We start from the raw sequence: 13087 nt of genomic DNA, 5'->3' as shown, positions 1-13087 counted from the left end.
TATTGATGAATAATAATTAAACTTATTTATAGTAATATAATAATTTTTTTATATATAATACGTAATTTTATAGGTTGTAGTTAGGGCTAGCAATTCATACTCTACTCGCAGGTATCTAATCCGGTCCAATCCGTTTTGGATAGGGTAGGGTACGGTCCGAGTATACCTATGGGTAGGGTACAGTCTAAATATGCCTGCGGGTAGGGTAGGGTACGAGTTTAGGGTGTACCCTACCCTATCCTATCCGCACCTCATATATAACACATATTTTACAAAAGTTAGGTATATAGTGAAGGAAGTGAGAGTTGAACCCACAACTTCCCTTATGTAATGACTTACAATAAATGAACAACTACTCAACCAGTTAGTTAATTTAGAAATTTAAAGCATTAGTTTTTTATTTTTTATGTTATTAATATGTATAAAATTCAAAATGATTGAATTTTATATTTACTTTGGAAAATTTTGATATTTCTGCGGATAGAGTAGGATAGGATAGTGTTTAAAATTTTAGGGCGCAGGATTCTCAACTTACGAATAGAGTAGGATAGAGTTTTAATAAAATTTTCAACTCGTAAATAGGGTTAGGTCCAGACCCTATCCTACCTTACCTTACCATTGCCAGCTTTAATTGTAGTTGATTGACTTTATGGTTGATTAATTATTATAATCTTTTTTATTATATGTTAATAACTATAAAAAGTTGTTGGTCACGTACTTTTATATGAATATGTTATGAAAAATGATGATGAAGAGTAAATCATTTAGTGGGAAAAAAAAAGCAACAAAATAAAATATATCAAACATAGATCATTTTACTTCAAAATCAATTCTGACATAATCAATACACACTAGAACTCCAATTAGCTTAATAGAGGAAACTTGCTGATACAGTCAACTAACTAACTAACTATAGCAACTAAGTGATTCCGAAAACCACATCCGGGATCCTGGAATACTTCAAAGTTTAAGCAAGTATACACTATACATCATGAGACCTAAGTTCTCTTTGAATTAAACATAAATATCAAGGGCTTGTTTGGACGCCATTCTCGAAAAAGATCTTATTTAAATGATATTTTTTTAAAAGATCTTTTACAAAAGTAAAAGTAATTTTATATTTGGATATCTCATGTAAAAAGTATCTTTTATCTATCAATTATGTTTGGGTATAACGATATAAAAGTACTTTTTTATTTATTTATTAGATGAAAAACATCTTTTTTTTAAGAGAAAAAGATCTTTTAAAAAAGATGTAAATTACAGCTTCTCAAAAAAGATTTTTTTTTTATTTTTCTAGTGCTGTTACTTTTACTACTAAAAATTTGCCAAACACGCTAAAAAATAAAAAAAGATATTTTTTCATTAAAAAAAATTTTATTTTATCAAAATAATAGCGTCCAAACAAGCACTAAGACAACCTTCAGAAATTAACGTTAATCAACACAAAAAATTTAAAATTGACTAAATATGAGATTTTTTAAAAATTATAAGATGAGTATATATTTTATAAATAGAAAAAATGAGAATATTATTTTAGTATCTTTCAAAAAAAAAAAGTGTAATTTTCTCTATAAAAAATTGATTATTATGCTATATATGATAGGTTTAATAATAATTATTCTAATAGCTAATTATTTTATTAAAAAAATATGTGAAATAACTTTTGTGTATATACTATATAGTGACCATTTTTGTTAGGAAAAGTATATGGAACCAAAAGGTTACCAGCCAAAAACTAAACAAAACCACATTAATTTATATTAATTATTAATTTTAAATTTTTTAAATTCAAAATTTAAAAAATTTAAAATTGATTAAGTAAACCTAATTAAAACCTATAAAAACATTCCTCTTCTCTCTCGTATTAATCTACCCACCTCTAACAATCACACACAGACCTCTCTCTTTCAGCAATGCTGCTGGAAACGCCGGCGACTTCCATGCTCTCCGCGACGCCCTCAACAAGCGCATATAAAGTTTAACATCTTGAAACTCTCCATCTATTGTTTTGATTGCCTTATCAGATAAAAAGGAATCTAACTTACTGCAGAAAGCATCAGTGCCGTTGCATCTCTAGTTCGGCACGACATTTAGAGGCTGTCTCTGGTAATTTCTTCAAGGATTTCACAGAATCTTTCCCCTTGATAAACACCAATGCTTTCGGTTGTTGTGTTATCTTTATAAGGCTATGGACTGCATGCTTTGGACAGGACATGTGGGGTGGCAAATTTGTATTTCGCTGACTTTCCCAATTGTGATGATATGCGAACCGGATCAAAATATTTAGGATTTGATAGGGGGTTCACACTTCTTAACTCTCCATTGATGATCCTGTTTGTTGATGTGAATGTCATGAATTATAAAAAAAAACATTCATTTAATATAAAAAAAAATCCTAATACTTAACAAAAGAAACATCCAATTATATTTTAGCAAAAAATAATTAAAAATTTATAAAATTTAAAAAAAATATGAAATTCTTAAAGAAATAGAGACATTCATATTTGCAATACAAAAAAATTCGAAAAATATATAAAAGAACATCCATTTAGTATTGATTCGTCCGAACACTGGGTAGGCCGAGCTTAAGTACTTCCGAGTGAGTCGTCAACGGAGAGGAAGAGCTTCACGTCGGCCGATGGACAAACACCGCGGCGGGAATACCTGCAAAAGATACTCCGACGCTCAAGTTAGTAATAGTCTCAGAAGAGAGAGAAAGAGAGGGTGATTAAGTGAGAGTGAATAAATGAATATGGAAACTGGTAGTGGAACCTGAGGCCTAGCCGAGTGTATTAGCTAGGTTTTATAGAAGTTGGTTTCTACCCGTTAGTGGGTGAGTCCTAGTTTATAGATTAGTTAAGATATTCTGTTATGGTGCTATAAATCTGCTGAGCACGTTTCTCATTTTCAATTTAGGTGATGCTGCTTCGGTCCTGATCACGTGCCGAGATTTTCGGGCAGTTGTTACGGGACCGAGCTTTATGATGCACGTGTCTTTTTATTCGAATGAGTGAGGCCGAGCTTATCTGCTTTTGTTCCGAGTTTGTTTAGTGCGGCGTCGGCCTCGGATATTAGTGTGCCGAGTATTCTGGGCGACCGAGGATACAGGTAACGTATCATAGCCCCCAAGCTTGCCTTGGTTTGGATAAGACTAAGGCGAGCTTTGTATACTTCGGATGGCCAAATCCTCGGTCGCTTTTATGTGTGCTCCTCACAGCCCCCGAGCTTGTCTTAGTTTTGGCGCATTGGTGTTTTGAAATGGTTTGTAGCATTTATTGCCTGCGTTGTTCTTCGTGCGGTAATGAATGATTGATTTGATTGCATTTGTAAGTTTCGAGGAGCCCCTGACCGTTTGATTTGCTGAGTGTTGATCGTGGGCTTTCTAAGGGTGTAGATCATAGGGAGACGTTTCATATGTAACTGCCTTTCCACTATGTAATAAACGTGCTCCCCTTCCCTAATATTTTTCCTTTGTGTTTGGTGCTTCTGCGTTTTTCGGAGAAGATGAGTAAAAAAGGTGAGTGTTGATTCATTTTCTTGCTGCTTCTCCCTACTTCTCTTAGTTTTGATTTTCTGCTCCCTGTTCTTATGGAAGGTACAGTGTCTAATGAAGGTGGGGGGGGGGTTTATATGGTTGGGTTGATTCTAGGGTTAAGGAGTATGTGTCTCAGTTTAGCGATAAAGAGTCTGTTGATATGCTGGGTTCGAATGTTTGGGTTAGGAGTGGTAGTGATATAATGATAGAGATACTTCCCTGTGGTGTTGATGACCGGGTTTTTCATTCTCGTGATGATTGGGCTTACTTTTATATGTACAGCTGCCTTTTTACTGAATTGGGGGTTAGGGTCCCTTTTACTGACTTTGAATGTGGTGTTCTTTATTGGTTGAATTGTGCTCCGAGTCAACTTCACCCAAACTCCTGGGGGTTTGTTAGGGCTTTTGAGGTGTTGATGGAATTTCTTGAGCAGCCGCCCTCTCTTCGGTTGTTTTTCTCCTTGTTTCAAGCTAAAGGGGTTAGCCGAGGTCTCTGGATTAATCTAAGTAGTTACCCCCGTCGCGCTATTTTTGGCCTCTACAAGTCTTCTTTTAAGGACTTTAAAACCATGTATGTTAAAGTGAGGAGTGTACCCGAGGAGTTTCCTTTTTATTTAAATGAGTTTCTTGTTGAGAAGTTCCCTTTGTCTTGGTGTTCCGAGCCTGTGCAAGCTTTAGACGTGGATGATAGGTCGGTTGATGATCAACTTGTGATGGAGTTTCTGTTTGAGAAGTTGGGCCCAAAGGGGTTGCTATCTGTGTCCGAATTGTTAAAATGGGATTCTGATAGAGAGGCGGTTCTGAGATATCTAGGTAAATTAGTTGTTTTTTGATTAGTTTGTCGTTTTTGTCCTTGTCTGTTCTTACCTTGTTGGCTTTTTGGTGCAGGTGAAAAGGTGCCTACGATTACTACTGCTGGTTTGAAGTCATTCTTCAATCAGCGGAAGAAGGCTGAGAAGGGGAGCTCGGCTACCAATGCTGATAGAGACCTTGTGATTCAGTCCGAGGCTGCTCTTAAGTCTAAACGAAAGAGGGGTTTCGCGAAAGAAAAGATTGCCGAGACTTTCCTGAAGGAAGGGGAGTCTTCTGTGGAGCTTTAGCGAGTGGAGTCTGCCTATGAGTCTCAAAAAAGACTGCATGGCTATTCGGAAGATGTTCATTGTCGCTCGTTGTGGGGAAAACTGTACCCTTTTTCTGTCATGGCTGATGAGCTGTGTTGCTTCCCAGATGATATGAAGATGATCGAGGATGTTGGTCATGTAGGAGTGAGCCGTTTGATGCAGGTGAGGGTTGTATTTTGTCTTAGTGTGCATTTGTTATATTTTGTTGATGTTCTTTGTTTTGGTGTTAGGTCATTGGTGCACGTATGGTAGCTGTTGGTCGTGCTCAAGAGCTAGTTTTTGAGAGAGAGCACAAGTCTGCTGTGGATGTTGCCGAGCTGCCTTCGGCTTTGGAAAAAAAAGGATAAGACTATTATGGAATTGTCCTCCTCGCTGAAGTTGAAAGAGTCCGAGCTTGCTGATGAAAAACGTCTTCATCTTTCTTGTGCAGAGGAGGTGAAGGCTGTTAAGGCTGACAATGATTGCTTGGGGTCAAGGGTGAAGGAGTTGCAGACTGAGGTTTATGAGTCATATGCACAAGGCTTCGAGTGCGCTGTTTCTCAAGTGCGGGTGCTGTTTCCTGGATCAGATGCGGATATGCTTGATGCAACTAAAGTGGTTGTGAACGGGCAGCTTGTGGGTGATGGTGCTGCTGCTTCAGATGGTAGTGGGGAGTCTAGTATTGGCGATAAGGCAGACTAGGCCTTTAGTATTTGTTTATTTTGCATATGTGTAGCCTCTTTTGAACTTTGTGGCTGTCTGTCTTGAACTTTATGAATATTTGGTGGAAATGTTTTGGGTGCCAAGTATATAATCTTGGTTGTGACACTTTTTGTTTTCCGAGGATACAGCTCGGCTTGATGATGACTTATAAAATTTGATATTTTGGATAAACTTATGATTGTGTGTTAGAAGTAGTCGTGTATATATAAATCGAAGATGGCCGAAGCCATTCTGTTTAAGTGAACTTGTTTGGAAATGAGAGTAGATGTTCTAGTGTAGAACTTGTATTTCTGAATAGAAGCACGTTAGGATTTGTTTAAGCGATTTGATGATATTGTTTGTTTGTACTTCTTCTGAGCAGTATGCTTGGCATGTGCATGTTGTTTTCCGAGTATGAAGCTCGGATTTATTTTAAATGTTTATTTGTTGGAATGTATGGTAGAAACCATCGTAAAAAATGTTAGTTTGCACTTTGTCCGAGTATTTATGCTCGGTATGCGTTTGTAGACTTCCGAGTATGAAGCTCGGATTAGTTTGTTCATTGGGAAAAATCGTTAACTTGTTTTTGTGGTGGAGGTTTTCCGTGGAATAAGCTCGGCTCGTGATGGTAGGGTTCCGAGGATTATGCTCGGATAATTTGAAGTGTTTACTAACTGGAATGTATGCTAACTGTCAAAATGAGAACTGTTTTGGTTGCACATTAAGTTGTATGGGTACAATGATTTGTTGCGTCTGGCCTCATTAAAACCCTTTCCGAGTAAAACCCTTGTGTTTTGGGAAAAAACCGTCGGAGGGAAAAAGAGTACCATCATTCGCTTATTACACAGGCCATGTCACGATTGATATTCCCTTAGAGAGGAGACGTTCCATGTTCCCGGAAGTTGCTCTCCTCTAAGGGTTTCTAATTTGTAAGCCCCCTTTCCGAGGTTTTGAAGGACTCGGAAAGGTCCTTCCCAATTTGCTGCTAATTTGCCATGTGAGGAAGGTTTCCGTGCATCTTCTGTTCGTCTAAGTACAAGGTCTCCATTGTTGAAAGATCTGTGAACTACTCTTTTATGGTGTCTCTGCTCTAGGTAGCGCTTTCTGGCTCGCTGCTTTATGGCAGAGATGTCTCTGTCTTCTTCTACAAGGTCCAATTCGGCCATCCGAGCTTGTTGATTGTTTGCTTGATTATAGAGCTCCGCCCTTAATGTTGGGACGCTGACCTCTATTGGAATGAGAGCTTCTGCACCATATACCAACTTGAAGGGAGTTTCCCCTGTGGCAGATTGGATGGTGGTGTTGTAACCCCATAGGATTTCTGGGATGAGGTCGGCCCACTCTCCTTTAGCTTCGCCGAGCTTTTTCTTTAATCCCTGCAATATAATTCTGTTAGCTGATTCAACTTGTCCGTTAGTCTGCGGGTGCTCTACTGAGCTGAAGTGATGTTTGATGTTAAAGTTTGTCAGAAAGGTGGCGAGCTTATGGTCTGTAAATTGTCTTCCGTTATCTGAGATTATTTCTCTTGGGATACCGAATCTGCATATGATATTTTTCCATAGAAAAGATCGCACTTTTTCTGATGTTATGTGTGCTAGTGGTTGTGCTTCTATCCACTTGGAGAAATAATCAATTGACACTAAGAGGAACTTTACCTGGCCTGGCGCTTTCGGAAAGGGTCCGAGGATATCCAATCCCCACCTATCGAAAGGCCAGCTTACCTCTATGGTATGGAGCTCTTCGGCTGGGGTCTCTGAGAGGGTGGCATGCTTTTGACAATTATCACATGCTTTGACTTTTGTGATGCAGTCCAGTTTTATCGTCGGCCAATAGTATCCTGTTCGCAAGATCTTTGCTGCTAATGCTCGGCCGCCGATATGGTTGCCACAGACTCCTTCATGCGTTTCAGCCATAACCTCCTCGGCTTCCTCTTTGCTGATGCACTTGAGCAGTGGTTGTGAATGTCCTCGCCTATATAAGGTGTTTCCGAGCGTTGTATAGAAGCTTGCTCTTCTTCTGAAGAGCGGCAAGTTTGGCTCACCTTTTGGAATGGTGCCTGTATTGATGTAATCGAGAAAAGGTGTTCGCCAATCTGGGACCTGTGTAATACTTAGAATCGTATCCTGCTCAAAACTTGGTTTGTTAAGTGTTAGCTGGGACAGTGCCGATGTGTTTTCGGCTTGCCGAGTTGTGGCTAACTTAGATAACACATCGGCCCTGGTGTTTTGTTCTCGGTTTACATGGATAATATCAAATTCTTTAAATTTTGAAATTAGACCCTTTGTTATGAGCCAGTATTTCTCTAACAAAGGATCTTTTACCTGGAATTCGCCCTTTACTTGATGTACCACTAATGAAGAGTCGCAGTACGCTGTTATCCGAGGTATCTGTAGTTGTAGGGCGAGCTTTAGTCCAGCGAGTAGGGCTTCGTATTCCGCTTGATTATTGCTTGCGTTGAAGCAGAACTGCAGTGATTGCTCAGCCACCACTTTGTTTCCTTCCTTGAGTAGTATCCCAGCTCCACTGCCTTCTTTGTTGGACGCTCCATCCACATGTATGCTCCAACTGACTTCTGTATTATGTGTGTCATTGGTCATCTCTGATATAAAGTCGGCTAGCACCTGTGACTTCAGCGTTTTCCTTGATTCGTACTGAATGTCGAACTCGGAGAGGTCGACCGACCATTTTATTAATCTGCCGGCGAGCTCGGGTTTGGTTAATATCTGTCTTAGCGGTTGGTTTGTTCGTACCACGATTGTGTGGCTTTGAAAGTAGTGCCGTAGTCTTCTTGCTGTGGTGATTAGTGCCAGCGCCAGTTGTTCTATCTTCGGGTACCTTGTTTCTGTTGGTTGTAGTACCCTACTGATGAAGTATACTGGGTTTTGCTTTCTTCCTGTTTCTGTTACTAAAACCGAGCTTACAGCATGGTTGGATACGGATAGGTATAAATACAGCGGCTTACCTGTCTCTGGTCTTTGGAGGATTGGTGGTGATGTTAAGTGTAGTTTAAGTTCGGTAAAAGCATTTTCGCATTCGTCTGTCCAGTTGAACTTCCTTCCTTTAGAGAATGTCTGGAAAAAGTGATAAGATCGGTTTGCCACTGCAAGTAGGAAACGTGACAGGGCAGCTATTCGTCCTGCAAGTTGCTGAACCTCCTTTACCGTTTTTGGGCTTGTCATGTTCAGCACGGCCTTGCACTTTTCCGGGTTGGCCTCGATGCCTCGAGATGTTAACATGAATCCCAGGAACTTCCCTCCTTGCACTCCGAACGCGCATTTGTCTGGATTAAGTCTCATGTTATATGCTCGGAGTTGTCTGAAGATTTCTACTAAGTCGTCACAGTGGGACCTCTGCATAGGTGTTTTTGCGACCATGTCATCTACATAGACCTCCATATTGCGGCCTATCTGCTATTGGAACACCTTGTCCATTAGCCTTTGATATGTCGCACCTGCATTCTTTAGGCCAAATGGCATTACCTTGTAACAAAAATTCCCATGTTCTGTTATAAAAGCTGTTTTGCTTTGGTCTTCTGGGTGCATTAGAATCTGGTTATAGCCAGAGTATGCATCCATAAAACTCAAAGCTTTGAAACCAGAGGCGTTATCAACTAATTTATCAATGCAAGGCAGTGGGTATGCATCTTTAGGGCAGGCTTTATTTAAGTTTGTAAAGTCGACGCACATGCGCCATTTACCTGAGCTTGTCCTTACCATTACCACGTTGGACAACCATGTGGTGAAGCGAATCTCTTTGATGAAACCTGCATTGAGGAGCTTCTGGGTTTCTTCGAGTGCTGCTTGCTTTTTCTCTTCTCCGAGATTTCTTTTCTTCTGTGCAACTGGTCGGACTGTTTTGTCGATTGCTAGCTTGTGGCAGATGACCTCTGGGTTGATTCCTGGCATGTCATCTGGCGTCCATGCGAAGAGGTCGGCGTTCTGACGCAGTATGTGAATGAGTTTTGCTCGGTCTGCCCCTTCTAATGCTTCTCCAACATATGTGCATTGTTTGTCATCTGATGTCAGTGTTACTTGTTGAAGATTGTCCATTGGCCGAGGTCTTTCGCCGAGGTCTTCTCTTGGGTCAAGATCGGCCAGTGTCGCTGTGTTGGCAGAAGTTTGGATGGCTTGGATCTGGGGCCGAGCTTCTTGTTTTGTTTGGACTGGTTTTAGGCCCGCGTGATAGCATTGCCGAGCTTCCTGATGGTCTGCATATACCGTGGCGATCTTGTTTTCCTGCACTGGAAACTTGACACACAGATGTAATGTGGACACCACTGCCCTGAATATGTTCAGTGCGGGTCTCCCAAGTATAATATTATAAGGGCTGTAACAGTTTACTATTAAATATTGAATATCAATTGATTTTGTCATAAGGATCTCTCCCATTGTGGTCTTTAGCCATATGTGTCCCATGATTGGGACTCTCTCTCCGGAGAACCCAATTAGCTCTCCAGAGGAGGGTTGTATCAGTTTTTCTGATAATTTCATTTTAGTAAAAGTAGAGTAAAATAAAACGTCAGCACTACTACCTGGATCTAACAATGTTTTTCTTACCAACAGCTCTCCGACCTGGATGGAAATTACCACGGGGTCGTCGAGGTTAGGGCTTGCTGATTTGAAGTCTGTTTGGCTGAAGGATATTGTGACGTCTGGTTCTTTGTCCTTCTTTGGTTGTATGGTTCCTTCGATTGCCAGCATTGCTCTATAGCTCCGCTTCCTGGCCGAGCTTGTTTCTCCTCCGCCTGCAAATCCTCCCGATATGTGGTTGATGACTCCTCTTGGCGGATCAGGAGTCGTCCTCTCTTTTTTGTCGTCAGCCGTTGCTTGCTTATGCTCTGCCCTGTCCGAGTTTCCTCCTCTGCCCTTCCGGGTTTCAATGTATTTGTCCAGGAGACCTCGGCATGCTAGTCTTTCCAGGAGGTCCTTCGCAACGATGCAGTCATCTGTGGTATGACCGAACTTTCGGTGGAAGGCACAATGTTTTGTCTTGTCCACGAATCGTTGATCCTGGTAGTTCCCTGCTCGGGCTGGTGGTTTTATGATTCTGGCGTTGAGGATCTCTCTGATGATGTTCTCTCTTCTGGTGTTAAATCTGGTGTATGTGTTGTACTTTGACGCGGGCTTAGGAGGTTTCTTTGTGTCCCTGTTGCCTGGTGATCTGAAAGTCCTTTCCTCATCTCTCCAATGTGGCTGTTTGTCTGATTTCTGGGCTTCTCGGAGTTCTTCGATCTCCATTTGCCCAGCCGCCCTTTCTCGGAATTCCTCTAGCGTCTTTGGTTTTGTTATGGCAATGGTCTCCCGAAATTTGCCAGGTCTGAGGCCGGCCTTGAGAGCGTGCAGGTGAACGGCCGGGTCCAAGTCTTGGATCTCCATAGTGGCGTCAGCGAATCTGGTCATGTAGTCTTTCAGACTCTCGTGCTGACCTTGTTTGATGGTGCCGAGAAAGTCCGAGCCATGTACATATATTCTTGATGCAGCGAAGTAATCAATAAATGATCTGGCGAGGTCTTCAAAGGAGGAGATCGAACCTGCAGAAAGTTTAGAAAACCAGAGTAACGCTGCACCATCTAGGTAAGTGGGAAATGCTCGACAGAGGACGGGCTCATTGTTCGGGCCGTTGAAGAACATCATCGATTGGAACTTCTTCACATGGGCTCGGGGGTCGCCGAACCCCTTGTACGGCTCCAGCGCGGAGGGCAGCGTAAAGTTTTTTGGCATCTGGTAATTCGTGATCTCCTCGGAAAAGGGGTTGTCGAGTGTGAGCTTTTCCTTTGGCGGGACGATGTTTAAAGGGTCCGCCGCGCTTTGAGCCGAGCCCTTGGAATTCTCTCCATTATTTTGTGTTGAGAGCTCGGCTATCCTCCGTACCTCCGCCTGAAGCTCAGTGATCTGAGCCAGGAGGTCATCCTGTGAGAGTTGTGGATTTTCCTTGTCAGCCATGTCCGAGGATCGGGAATCCTGCAAAATAAAGTAAGAGACCAAACGAAGGAAACAGTGAGGTTAGATGTACTCCGGCCCCACGGTGGGCGCCAAGTGATTCGTCCGAACACTGGGTAGGCCGAGCTTAAGTACTTCCGAGTGAGTCGTCAACGGAGAGGAAGAGCTTCACGTCGGCCGATGGACAAACACCGCGGCGGGAATACCTGCAAAAGATACTCCGACGCTCAAGTTAGTAATAGTCTCAGAAGAGAGAGAAAGAGAGGGTGATTAAGTGAGAGTGAATAAATGAATATGGAAACTGGTAGTGGAACCTGAGGCCTAGCCGAGTGTATTAGCTAGGTTTTATAGAAGTTGGTTTCTACCCGTTAGTGGGTGAGTCCTAGTTTATAGATTAGTTAAGATATTCTGTTATGGTGCTATAAATCTGCTGAGCACGTTTCTCATTTTCAATTTAGGTGATGCTGCTTCGGTCCTGATCACGTGCCGAGATTTTCTGGCAGTTGATACGGGACCGAGCTTTATGATGCACGTGTCTTTTTATTCGAATGAGTGAGGCCGAGCTTATCTGCTTTTGTTCCGAGTTTGTTTAGTGCGGCATCGGCCTCGGATATTAGTGTGCCGAGTATTCTGGGCGACCGAGGATACATGTAACGTATCAAGTATGAAAAAGAAATATTCTTATACTTAGCAAAAGAAACATCTATATATATTAACTCGTAGATATTTTGGATTCACCCAAAGATATTTGGCTGGTTTTTGGCTAATACCCTTTTGGTTCCTAGCATTGCTTTTTTTGTTATATTTGTGGAGTTTTTTCCTTTCAAGAAAACAAGAGTAGTGTGTTTGTATTTTTTTGTGAAACGTTTATTATTTGGAACTTAAAGGATAAAAAAGAAAGCATGATTCCAGAAATGATGATGGCTAGAATTCAAATAAAATCTAAATTTGTTGACCTCTGTGAAGTTTGTTTGATGGTGACTTCCAATAATCCTCTCCCAGTACTCAACCCAGTACAGGAGTTTCCACCTCTTTAATTTGATTTAATAATCAACAAATTCCTAACTTTGACTTTAGTTAATATCATACTTTAATTTATTAAATCATTAGAAGTAATCTAACAGTGATGGACCAAGTGATGTGATATAGTATACTAGAAATTTTAAATTAAAATATTGTTGTCATGCATATAACAAAGAGGGGAAAAAAAGAGGCATATATATTGGATTTAGAGCATTTTAATAGGTCATAAGATAGTTATTACTTATCAGTAACTTTTAATTCACAATAAAATAAATATTTAGATAAAGTATATTTTATCTTTTATTATTTTTAAAAAATTTTAAAATTATTTCTAACATTTAGTTCGATACTATAATTTAAATATGTTAAATTATTAATACTCCAATATTTTTATTTTCAATTATGCTCATTTTTAAATCGCAGGACACATATAGATTTTAGTATATACATATTTTTTCTACTAAATCAGGGGAGCTCTCTTGATTTTATATTAAAATGTAATATTCATGCATCTCCCACTATTTACATTAAAAAAAAGGACTATATATTAAAAAAAAGTTGGTTAAGGGCATGTGGGTAATATAACTTGTGGTTTATTTTATTCATGTAACTTTTTCAAATTTCTTTTTACATATATAGAAAGAAAGAAACAATCTAAGTGAAGTATTAACTATATAATGAAAATAAATCATTAGTATAAAAGGTTAGGTAAAAGACTTAATAACATGATGCATTTTGAAACAATTTTTGGAATAATTTTTCCTAGTAGGCATCTTTTCAACGGAA

The 13087-nt window shown here is 40.2% G+C and overlaps 2 protein-coding genes across 2 annotated transcripts; both read right to left on the bottom strand.

The window, feature by feature from the left end:
* On the bottom strand, positions 6194–8734 carry LOC107614967. The gene has a single exon (XM_016317091.1). It carries the CDS (start codon positions 8732–8734, stop codon positions 6194–6196), a length of 2541 nt encoding a protein of 846 aa, XP_016172577.1.
* On the bottom strand, positions 8750–11281 carry LOC107614966. Its single transcript, XM_016317090.1, has 2 exons — positions 9053–11281; positions 8750–8818 (listed from the first exon to the last, which is right to left on the bottom strand). Exons 1-2 carry the CDS (start codon positions 11279–11281, stop codon positions 8750–8752), a joined length of 2298 nt encoding a protein of 765 aa, XP_016172576.1.

The sequence above is a fragment of the Arachis ipaensis genome, chromosome B09 (assembly GCF_000816755.2).
Source record: "Arachis ipaensis cultivar K30076 chromosome B09, Araip1.1, whole genome shotgun sequence".
NCBI lineage: Eukaryota > Viridiplantae > Streptophyta > Magnoliopsida > Fabales > Fabaceae > Arachis > Arachis ipaensis.
Note: the sequence above shows the minus strand (reverse complement) of the source record. Positions and strands in the feature narration are given on the sequence as shown.

Bases quoted from the DNA above. Each gene is read 5' to 3' on its own strand.
- LOC107614966 (XM_016317090.1), bottom strand. From the start codon at position 11,281: ATGGCTGACAAGGAAAATCCACAACTCTCACAGGATGACCTCCTGGCT. The intron at 8,819-9,052 runs GTAAGGACAAGC...TTTTGTTACAAG, and splicing joins GGTTGTCCAACGTGGTAATG to GTAATGCCATTTGGCCTAAA.
- LOC107614967 (XM_016317091.1), bottom strand. From the start codon at position 8,734: ATGGAGGTCTATGTAGATGACATGGTCGCAAAAACACCTATGCAGAGG.